The following is a 12,320-nucleotide window of genomic DNA, read 5'->3' as shown; positions in this document are numbered from 1 at the left end:
ACATTCGTGAGCCACGCCGTATTTGCTCAACCCATATCTCTCTGACGAGTCGTACGAAATGGTAGCAGATGACGGTCCAAAACTTTTCAAACGGACCGCAATCCCGACACCAGTGTTTTTCCTTGTGACGTCTGACGATGCGAACACCAGTGCACACGAGGTATCCACTTACCGATACACAGGAATAACGCATATGTGTGGTTCACTTCAAATTCAAATCGATTTTGGTGATGCCTACGCTGCGTAATGTACCAAACACAATATCCCCCTTCCCCTGGGGAGCCCTGAGCTCTCACAGGAGAATGTAAGTGTCAGATAAATTATGCGCTGTAGATACTGACAGTTTCTTCTTTTATATCAGCGACGCAGGCTTCCATCGTGACTGACAAGAATGTGAAACTCGGAAGAAAAAGCGTGCAAACGCATGATTTACCGTCAACACCTCTCAACATTTATCCAGTGATGAATTCAACACCTATTGTCCATACACCCTCATGCTCACAGGTGGGTCAAGCTCTTGTTTTGTTTAACATTTTAACTTATGCATTCCTTGCAGGTGCATGATATGACAATATCTGCACCACTGGTGGAACCAGCTGTTGAGTCATTTTGGAAATCTAGAGACAACAGTTTTGAATGGCCTGCTGATACAAGTTTGCAGATACTAAACGATTTTCTACTTTGCAGTGTTGTGCCATCTGCTCCACCAGACCACAAGAAGTATATCATGTAGCGGCACCGTCATCGTCATCGACCATCCCGTTCATCTCGAGCATAGCGCGCCGCTGCAGAATAACCAGTCGAGCTTCTGGCACGAACCCGAGCTCTTGTCTGCTCCTTGCCTCCTAGCCTCGACAATCTAGTGACCCGGACGCAGCTCTTCTAGCAGCTGGGCATCGGCGCTACACATGGTGCCGAAGAAGACAAGTGATTGGCGTCCCTGTGGGGACTATCGGGCTCTCAATCGAGTTACCATCCCCGACCAATACCCGGTGCCCCACGTCCACGACTTTACAGCCTTCCTTCATGGCGCCACCATCTTTTCGAAGGTAGACCTAGTCCGGGCCTATCATCAGATACCCGTCGCTGAGGAGGATATACCCAAAACGGCCATTACCACCCCATTTGGTCTATTCGAGTTTCTCAGGATGCCGTTTGGGCTGCGAAATGCCGCACAATCCTTTCAGCGCTTCATTGATTCGGTCATCCGTGGTCTACCTTTCGCATATGCTTACATCGATGACATTCTTGTCGCCAGCTCATCCATCGAGGAACACGCCGATCACCTACGTGCACTGTTCTCCAGGCTTTCCGCCCATGGCATTATCATGAACGCCAGCAAGAGTCAATTTGGCGCTCCGTCTCTTGAGTTCCTGGGCCACTATATCTCTTCTCAAGGCGTCAAGCCGCTTCCATCCAAAGTCCAGGTCATTTCCGATTTTCCCCGTCCTGCTTCTCTCAGCAAGCTCCGCAATTTTCTCGGACTCGTTAACTTCTACCGGCGCTTCGTCCCACGCTGTGCTAAGATCATCCAGCCCCTCGAGAAGTTCCGAGCACGAATCATTCATCAAGAGAGCAGCGGCACCTCTCATTCGTGTCTGAATTTACAACGGACATCAGACATCTACCCGGCATTCAGAACCCTGTTGCTGACGCCCTCAGCCGTGTCAGTATTGCCGGACTGAACCGCGATTCGTCCGCATCGTTAACCTTCGCCGCCATAGCTGACCTGCAGCGCACGGACGATGAGTTCCAGTTTTACCGTTCCTCTTCTCAGACCAGCCTTCAACTCCAAGACATTCCTCTCTCAGGGGTTGGAGGCACCATTTGCTGCGACTTGTCAACCGGCAGCCCACGCCCATTTCTTCTTCGGGCCGCTCGCCGACCCGTATTTCATCAGCTGCACTCCATGGCACACCCCGGTATCCGCGCCACCCAGAAGTTGATCTCTTCGCGGTATGTGTGGCCACGTATGCAAGCTGATATCAAGCGTTGGGTTCGTTCCTGCATACCGTGCCAGCGATGTAAAGTTTCCAGGCACACCAAGACCGCACCAGCTCAGTTCCTACCACCAGACTCTCGCTTTGATCATATCCACCTGGACATTGTCGGTCCGCTGCCTTCATCAAACGGCCATCGATACCCCCTCACAATGATCGATCGCTTTACGCGCTGGCCCGAAGTCGTCTGCCTCCCCGACATGACAGCCGCCACCGTCGCCGTTTCCTTCGTACAAGCTTGGTCGCCCGCTCTGGCGTGCCCTCAGTCGTCACAACGGACCGCGGACGTCAATTTGAGTCCGCCCTTTTCACTCAACTGGCAAACTTGCTTGGCACATCCCGTACAAGAACAACGGCTTATCACCCTGCAGCCAACGGGATGGTTGAACGCTTACACCACCGGATTAAAACAGCCCTCAAGTCTGTATCCCCCGCTTCCTGGACCGACGCCCTCCCCCTCATCCTGCTATCCCTTAGGGCCACCGTCAAGGAGGACCTGCAGTGCTCACCTGCCCAGATGGTTTACGGGACTACTTTACGCCTGCGTGGCGACTTCTTTGCGCATCCCTCGCCAATCGTCCATACCGACCCGACAACCTACCCTGAACGCCTGCGCACGGTCATGCAAGCCCTACCAGCCGTCCGACCCCGCTCACCTGCGCAGCCCTCCACCTATCGCCACCCCCTTCTTGAAACTGCTTCTCACGTCCTCATTCGCCATGACGCGCCCCGAAAGCCTTTGCAGCCCACATATGACGGTCCCTACAAGGTTCTGCAGCGGTCACCGAAACATTTCACGCTTCAGCTCGCTGGCCGCCAGGACACGGTATCTGTTGACAGGCTGAAGCCGGCCTTCATCGAAAGCCCCGTTGACGTGTCTCCTGCCACCACGCCTCCCAGTTTGCCTCCGCATCAATTTCTCCCAGAAGACACCACGCAGCCAGTTCGCCGTCGCCGTGTTCATTGGACTCGTCCCCTCAGCACCACTCACCACTGATATCGCTTCGCAAGGGGGGGGGGGGGGGTCCATGTAGAGGCACCGTCATCGTCATCGACCATCCCGTTCATCTCGAGCATAGCGCGCCGCTGCAGAATAAACAGTCGAGCTTCTGGCACGAACCCGAGCTCTTGTCTGCTCCTTGCCTCCTAGCCTCGACAATCCAATGTGCATCAAATTCAGAACTTCCGGTGCATCTCACAAAGTTGGCACAGATGTTCGCGTCACGCTTCTCACCACACAAGCCGAGTGCCCAAGTGAACACAATTTATCTTGGATACGTCAGCCAAGAGTGAACAAGATGGCTGAGGGAAACGTCTTGCTGTCTTGCACAATCCTTTCGAATGGGGCCAGTGCAGCCAAGGTGTGAATTCATAGTGCCTTATGTTTTCACAGATTCAAATTACACCTTGTAGTATTTGCTGTTGACCTGGTTACTCTAGCCGATTAATATTAAAGTCACCTCAACAGACCTCATCTACAACACCTACCAGAAAGGTTGCAGGCACCCTTTCGCGACACAGGTAGGATTATCAGAACTCACGGCCATAAGAAAGTGAAACATTCAAATAATCTTACTTTCGAATTTCGAAATTCTAATTTTCGAATAGAGTCCGTCCTTCATTAGGCATGATACAGACACACATGGTAGATATTTATACTTATCTACATTAGAGAAAGGGAACAAAGAAGGTAGAGAGGAGGAAATCCAAATTCTTGGTAGAAAGCATTGAGGGCGCGAGAAAATAATACAAAGCAAGGAACACAACCTTGGCTTATTTGAATTTTCTGTTGCTATAATTCTAGCTGCAACAATTATATAAAAGGTACATGTAGTAAACGGTAAAAAGAACAAGCTTGTACAATTGCAATATGCAATTGCATAGGTGCCTAATTGCCTCTTTGCAAATGCAAAGATAATGTGTCTAGGTTTGACCCGGCACACTTACAACAGCCATGAGGAACCATGTTTCGATATAAAGAGCATAGGGAAGTGACCATATCTTATCTTCGCAGAGGATGTGGATCACCTCCTGAGTGAAACACCGACACCTTGCAAAGATGTGAGCGACAGTGAAATAGTAGCGGTCTGCAAAAGGCCGGCTTGTAAAGATGGATGTGCACAGAAAAGGTCTAAAATTTTTGTCAACGATAGGGAGGCTCTGAAAAGAAGTAAATGTTGATGCCATTGGCGTACCCCACCTGAGGCCTTCTTATACTGATAACGCGAGATGTTTTATAGGCAAGGTGATAGCCTATGTTCTCTAAGAGATTATGAACTGGAACGTGTTTGTGCAAAACACCTGTGCACTGTACAGAAGAGAAAAAAAAAAGAATACATACAGGGTGGTCCACCAACCATGATAGAAATTCATAGTAAAAAACGTAGGCCCCGGAGAGACATGCGGTCGAGGGATTTTATTCTGCCAATAACTTTTGCCACATATTGGTGACATTTTTATTCCATTTCAATTGACGGGAAGTTAATTTCTTGAATTGAACTCCGAAATTTCCCAAGGCAACCTAATGTTTTGTTTGCGGAAATGGGTTCCGCGTGGTCATTTTACTCAGTATAGCACATAATCCCACTCGTAATGCAATGCCAATTGTTGTAATAAATTCGCTGAAAATCCGTGGAAATGTGCCCTTGGCTCCGCCTCTTTTTTGACGGCTCGTAGTTTGAGCGCAAAGCTGCGAAGAAAGGAGGTTACATCGACACGCCACACGAGGGGGAAAGGGGTACAAGCAGCGTCAGTATAGCCGGCGCTGGCATAGCCTGACGGAAATGACGATTTCACTCCTATGAAATAAAAGAGGCGCTGGTACAGCTCGAAGCAGAGTTAACTGGAACGCCGCCTCGACCTGCGGAGCAAGAGGGGAGCCACCCTGGCGGCCTTTAGCAGAAATAAAGGGAGAGGGCGTTTCGACATTTCCATTCCAGTCGGAGGGGTGTTCGCTGTGGTGTGCCGAGCAGTGCCCAATCAAGCTGGCGTTATCAACGCTGCGCCTGTTTGTGTTTTGGGCGGGCGATTGTGTCTGAGATAATGCGGAGAATCGATGTCATGGCACGCGCCTGGAAACAGGTTTGCGCATGGCCACGCGTCATCCGAAACGCTCATTGTGTGATCGAATGAAATGAATAACAACTTCTCTTTCGGAAAATTTACTGTGCTCAGAATAGAGGATGCGAAGAGACTTGAAATAATCAACAATGGTAATCGCGAAACCATGGTAATGAGTTTTTAAATAATAGTAAAACAATGCTTTCATGGTGTAGCATCTCGCGTTTCTCGGGAGCTTCTCGGAAGAACAGCCAATTAGTACACACAAATATTTGTGTGCATGCTGGCACACAGTGCAGGGAGTCACCGTGAAGGTTTTCTATTATTGGTGAAGTGAATGATGATCAGAGCTAGACAAATTCACCATGACCTTTGTCCTCACTTCAATGTCCGTCAGCAGAGGTTCGTCCCTACATCGACTGCACTTTCCCCAAATTTGCCTCTCCCACCTTTCGTAAATCGCATTTTGATTTTTTTTTCTCCCACATCAATCCTTTTTCTGAAAATTTTCCTCATCTGGGTCACTTCACCTTAATTTTAATTTTGGAAGTTTAGGAGAGGTGAGAGACGACTGGTTCGCACGTGCTAACCCGGCGCGCGCCATCGGTATATCATCGATTCTTCGCAATCCCTCAGACAGGGTCGTCCAAAACCAACGAGCCCAGCGTTGATAACGCCAACCTGATTGCGCACTCTTCGGCACGCGACAGCGAACACCGCTCCGATAAGAATGGAAATGTCAAAACCTCCTCGCCCTTTATTTCTACTAGACGCCGCCAGGGTGGCTCCCCCCTTGCTCCGCTTGTCGAAGCGGCGTTCCAGTTAACTCTGCTTCGAGCTGTATAAGCCTTACCCACGGAACAAACACGCGCGGTGAGTGCGGGAAGCAGAGCTATCTTATCAAAAATGAGGTCACCCGATGGCTTGTAACCCTTTCCCCCCTCGTGTGGCGTGTCAATGTAACCTCCTTTCTTCGCAGCTTTGCGCTCAAACTAGGAGCCGTCAAAAAAGAGGCGGAGCCAAGGGCTCATTTCCACGGATTTTCTGCGTATTTATTTCGGCAATTGCCATTGCATTACGAGTGGGATTATGTGCTATACTGAGTAAAATGACCACGGGGAACCCATTTCCGCAAAGAAAACGTTCGTTTGCCTTGGCAAATTTTGGAGTCAAGAAATTAAATTTCCAGCAATTGAAATGAAATAAAAAAATGTTACCAATACGTGGCAAAATTTATTGGCAGAAAAAATCCCTTGCCCGCATGACTCTCCGGGGCCTACGTTTTTTACTATGAATTTCTATCATGGTTGGTGGACCACCCTGTACATTGCGTTACTGCAAATTGATAGGAACAGAGTATGGGGATGTTCTCCTTCATTGTTTGCTTGTTTCCTGCTGTCACTTGTATGCTCATTCATAAACACAATGATCAATAAAGCAACATTACAAGCTTTGATATCTGAAGAATGTATTTTACTGTGTAGTGGCTGTCTGTTTATTCCACAAGGGTATATGGCAGACCTCTATTGTGAATGAAAGGGATACTGTTGTGATCAAGCAGTGTTCACGACGAAACCATCCAGTGTACCTCTGCCAAGATTAGAGGCATTCAATGCTGCCTACAAGCACCTGAAAGAAAAGTGAGAGCTTCATCTCAGTGAAAGCGAATAGTGGTCAGACGGTCGGACAGCACCTACTGCATCACACGTCAAAAAGGCAAAAAACGGCAAAAACCTTTGTATGCTTCAGAAGGAAAGTTTTCGCTTATGGTATGTACAGCACATGCTTTGAGGACTTTTCTGCAGTGCTTTCCTAATGGTCCCCAGAGCCGCCTGGTAACGTGTTTGTAGGCAAATTACCGAAACTCCCTGCATGTACCATGAACAGCGTACAATTATGCTATGTAACTTTACTAATAACAAATCGAAGGCACACATGAATGAACTCACTTGTTCACTTTGCTGTTCCTGATAACAGCGTACTCGTCGTTTTCTCTCAAGTAGCAGTAGGATACCTGGACCAACTCAGTCTTCAGCCACAGTATTTCAAAGTACAGATTCCTTGGAATGCAACCGCTGCGCTGCTTCTGTAACGTCTCATTTCGCGGCAACAAAGGTATTCTTCTGCCGTCGGCATCGGCACGGATTTGCCGCAAGGACACCTGAACCGAAAGAGCAATGCCATATTTCCGCTGGGAGGTTGTCAACATTTTCATTACGCATGAAGTGTGTTTCCCACGGCGGCCAGTTGACGGCAATGACGGTAATTCATCCTCCGCCGACGATTCTGCGAATGATATCGTGTCATGCTGCGTCTTCCGCGTGCACTAGTAAGAACAAAAGTTTTGCGGGCGTGACTGCTGGACTCTCGCAAGCTCGAGGGCATTCAAGTTTGGAAAAATCGACATCACACGGCGTGGGCCTCAAAACAACATTACGGCTTCGCCAGAGACCGGGAGGCGGATTACGAAGGCGAGACTAGCCGTAGCCGACACGAGCCAACCCAGTGTTGTTGCTGAGGGAGTACTGAGCTTTGCGCTCGAATGCAATTTTTGAAATTCGATTACTCAAAGAAAAAAGGGATTCAAAAAGAAGTATTTCGTAACTGAGATGTACTCTTCCTAGGCTTTCATAAAATCGTAAGGTAACTTTGGGTTGAAATTCACTTTACAGTTCCTTTAACTTACCGGTGCCTGCCTTCTCGGGTTACACCGATAAGAAGTCTGTTGCCGATTTCCTGGACGACCTTTCCGCCTATCAGACGGGCATGGGGATTTTGGACGAAGTTCTAATCCAACGCATCCTGCAAGTTGCTTTGGTTGGAGACGCCGCCCGCTGTCTTCGGTTTCAATCTGAGTTTAAGTCCTTTTAGGAGTTCCAGCGTCAGTTCAAAAACGAATTTCTTTCCCCGGATTACGAATACCGTGTCCTAGAGAAATTACATAAGAGAACTCAACATCTTGAGGGAAGCTGATCTGAACTCGTTCGGGCATTGCAAGATCTGTACAGCAGAGCGGATCCCACTGCTACGGAACAGCAGCGCGTCGCACGGGCTATCCGCCAGTGCCACCCGCGCTTCCGGCCTCATTTAAAGGGACTATCACATCCGAAGACATGGGTAGGAAGAATGGTTACGAGAATGCTTGGCATCATTCGACAATCGATTTCACCGATTTTCACTGCTGAGAAAAGTTTGGGTTTTAAATAAACGAGCTTTTTTGATCAGCGAAACCTCCGATGACATCATTGTGACGCAGGGCCAAGGCGAGGGCGCCGCGCCGCCGGCGCCGTTCCCCCATTTTCTCTTGGAGATATCGTCTTCTTTAGAGATGGCGTCGTGCATGGCTGAAACAACCTATTTCTTCGAAAGTGCTGTGAGTTTCGCTCAGTGGTGAAATTGCAACATGCCATTGAGTTATCGAACGCGTCGTGGTGTTCCTGACTGCAAAAAATCGTCTGGAGTGAACCCAGAATTGACATTTCACGAGCCCAAGGACAGGGCCGCCAAACGAAAGTTGGAAGGAGCAATCGCCGGCAGGCTTCTTGTCGTGGCAGAAGAATTGCACGTTCGGCACGTTTGTTCCTCGCATTTTGCCGACGAAGCGTACGTGGAGGCGGACTTATTGGACGTATGGGAATGTAAGCAAAATGAAAGATGCTAAATCCCTATGCTGTGTCGACATTGTTCCAGGAGCAAATGGACACCTCCGACGTACCCGATGAGAAGGTGAGCACTTGTTTCCAGTTCATCTTGAATGAAGCCCCACAAAAGTGTGGTGTATTGATATAATAGCCCAGGCAGCACACCAATATTGGTCCCAGATTGGGCCAATATTGGCAATTAGTGATACCAATATTGGCCCAATGTTGTAAATGCAACCCGACCCAATACTGGACCAATATTGCCGGTGCACTTCCCATGTTGCCCATATTGTGCCAATTCTTTCGTGAGAACGCCAATGACGAGTGCACCCTTGCCAGCTTCCAGCCAATATGGGTTCGTTGTAAGCAATCATGGCCCAATATTGCCCGTTTATAGCCAACACATGCTGGTAATTGGCAATGCTGGACCAACACTTCCATGCTGAAGCCATTATTGACAAAGCTGGTCCAATATTGGATCAATCCTTCCAACGACCTACCAATATTGGTCCAAGATTCAGTGCTGCCTGGGAGGCCACGAAGTGGCTCCAGATAGACTGGGTGTGGCTCGAGTAAGATCAGACTGCGTGCCGTCGAGACGCGAGAGATCTATATGACTCAATGTAAACATACACTCGGAATGCAAGCACGTACAATAAAGCGGAGAGCATCGCACGAGATATCGATTGTGCTGTTCAGGGATAAACTCCCAACAATATAACAAACATTCCCTGTTGAAAAACTCATATAACTTTCTATGTGTAAAGAAATGAGCAATATGTGTAAAGAAATGAGCAATATGAGAAATGCAATGAGCAGTATGAGCAACGCTATGGGCAGTATGCCAACGTCATGAGCAGTATGAGCAATGTTATGAGTCGCACGGCAAGGCCAACGACGCGCTATGTGCGCAGATATAAGCAATACGAGAAAAGCAATGAGCAGTATGAGGAACGTTATGTGCAGTATGAGCTGCATTTCGAGCAGAATGAGGAAGATATGAGCAGTATGACCAGTATGAGGAAGGCTGATCGTTTAGTTAACCAGTTATTCACCTAGAAGTGCTGGCGCCAGAGCGTCTGGTGATGGCCTTTCAAGAGACGCTCGTCACAGTCGGCGAGCCGTAACAGTCGGAGCTCCATTCCCCTTTGTCCCATTCTGTTCAAATTTTAGGTGCATGTTTCCCGTTCCGACCGTGTCCTACAACATTCTATTTGGCTCCTGGATTCTCATCCAAGCCGTTGCGAGTGCCATCTCAGTGCTTGGACGCTGACTTACTTATTCTACCCGGCTTCTCGGAGCCGTCTGGACGTATTTCGCTCCGCTCTGCGTGGGACTCATATTTTCGTCACCGTCTCCATGCTGTGACAGTGTCTTTGTGCCGTTTCAGTGATCACTGAAGGTGTTTTTTGTGTGTGTACCTTAGCCGTGGCAGGTGTGTGCGCATTACAGGTACGTTGCAGTCCCGTTTTTCCATTATCGCTCTTTATGTCTATCGGGGGGGGGGATATGTTTAATGATAACAAAGAAGAGGAACGAGGGAAAGGTCAGCCAGACAGGGTGTCAGCTTGCTATTCCCCAAAAAAAAAAAGAATCAGAGAGAGAGTACCCAGGGTCTATCGGGTTAGGTGTCTGTAACTACTATATTCGTGCTTTTTGTGACTTTTTTTTGAAAGCGTTCGCTGATAGCCTTTGCATGTGTGTATAGGATTAAAATAAAGTCGTGCACCAGGGCATACCAAAATCGCACGTTAGCATGCAAAAAAAATGTGTATTTGGATGCCCCAAAGTGAAGCAAGCCACAAACACTCTGTGTCAGTAACCCGTTGCTGCAGCGAACAAGTACATGCACTCAGTTTTGCAAGCACAACGCAAACATACTCAGATGTTTCGGAACCGCGTCGATTGGACATCACCAGCATTAGAGGAAGGTTACGTTCAATTTTAATCGGCAAAATGACCTCGTGCGTTATTCTGACTGACTAAATACAACTTAATGCTTTGAAGGTGTGATCTACGCGTTGGGATGAGAAACAGGCCCCAGTCATGTCGATTTCAGGATGAACCCATACGGTTGTATAAGTTGTGGGAACTGGAATACTTCTAGGCGCAGAAATTTACCGCAGTTCTAATTTTGTTCTTTCTTTTCAACAGATACCGTCAAATATGCAGAAAAAGGTAAACTATCGACATCAAAGGTGCCTGTACAGAAACGGAAAACCTCATCAAAAAGCATTTGGCAAGCTTTCTGAGGGACCTACGTCGCTCCAATACCTGAATAAACCGGTATTTTGTAATCACTTGTTGTCATTTTAGCTTAATCACGCCATGTTGCACGTTTGCTCAGACGGTTCATGCGCATTCATGTACATGAATACGCTGTATGAGAATGCTGATATGGGTCATAGGCTGTATGAGTGTGCTCATATAGCTCATACGCTGTTTGAGAGAGTGCTCATATAGTTCATACATGCTCATATTGCTCAAACATGCTCATATAGCTCATACATGCTCATAGAAGCTCATATGATTGCTCATACAATAAACACATATACGAGCCTCATGTGATTGCTCATACAGATGGCTGTATGTTTTTTTTTCAACAGGAATTATGTAGAGCAGTACGCTTTTCACGCTCTTTCTGTGGATTTCAGCCATTCTTTTCTGCAAATGTACATCGGAATATGTATAAACCGTGGACGGCAGTGATGTACCAGACCTACTTAGGCCCCACTAGCACCTCACGTAAATATTTGACGGCATCCCTCTAACTTTTCCGGTTGCGATATTCAAATTCGCTGCTATTTTCTCACAGAAAAGCTTGATCCCATATTTCTTTGCTCATGTAACCCAGCATGCACTCACCATCATTTTTGTGAGCCTGAGAGAGCCAAGGAGGCAGCTTTCCAACAGAATAGCCCCATTCGGCATTACACTTTTATGCATCATATTGTCCAACATCAGGTGCTCAATTTCTATCACAGGTGGAGACAAGCAGCATGATGGAATCTGCTTCAGGTGGTGACTATCAGAAGCTCCCATTTATTTGGAAAGTTATATATGTGTGTTGTACAGTGAATAAAATGTGAATTATGAGTCAGAGTGCATGTTCATGTTGTGAAACCAGCAGCTTATGTAGGAGTATGCAAATCGGATTCCGGGTCGGATAGCAGATCCTGAATCCGATTTGAATCCTAAATTGGGCAGGATCACCAAAAAGAAGCAAATCCGGATTTAATAAAGACGGATCAGCTGCGAAACAAAATTTGTTCACCCTTGTATCAAAAATGGATCAAGATCTGAATCATGCCAGAACAAATCTGGGTCATTTGCTGAGCAAAATTTTATCAAAAACGACTCGTACCGGAATAAATTCGGACCACAGTCCGAAAGCCGGATTCAGATATTATTTACTCTGGATCAGTTTCTGATAAGCTGCTCTGACAGCACGGCTCAAATCTGATTAAATTGTGATGTCCCTTAACCTACCCAACGCGATCCCGTATTGAATAACAAATAAGGGAAGTGTGTCAGCTTAACGGCTTTATTTGCAGCTACGTACGACACTCATTTCGCCGGAGTTCGCTGAGCCGCGTTCCTATGGATTTGACGAGCTTAG

At 47.6% G+C, this 12,320-nt stretch overlaps 1 protein-coding gene across 1 annotated transcript; it reads left to right on the top strand.

Annotated features, from left to right (window-relative positions):
* Positions 1-2,379: 2,379 nt before the first annotated feature.
* On the top strand, positions 2,380-2,997 carry LOC135384871 (uncharacterized). Its single transcript, XM_064614057.1, has one exon. It carries the CDS (start codon positions 2,380-2,382, stop codon positions 2,995-2,997), a length of 618 nt encoding a protein of 205 aa, XP_064470127.1.
* The last annotated feature ends 9,323 nt before the right edge of the window (positions 2,998-12,320 follow it).

The sequence above is a fragment of the Ornithodoros turicata genome, chromosome 1, assembly GCF_037126465.1.
Source record: "Ornithodoros turicata isolate Travis chromosome 1, ASM3712646v1, whole genome shotgun sequence".
NCBI lineage: Eukaryota > Metazoa > Arthropoda > Arachnida > Ixodida > Argasidae > Ornithodoros > Ornithodoros turicata.
Note: the sequence above shows the minus strand (reverse complement) of the source record. Positions and strands in the feature narration are given on the sequence as shown.

Bases quoted from the DNA above. Each gene is read 5' to 3' on its own strand.
- LOC135384871 (XM_064614057.1), top strand. From the start codon at position 2,380: ATGGTTGAACGCTTACACCACCGGATTAAAACAGCCCTCAAGTCTGTA.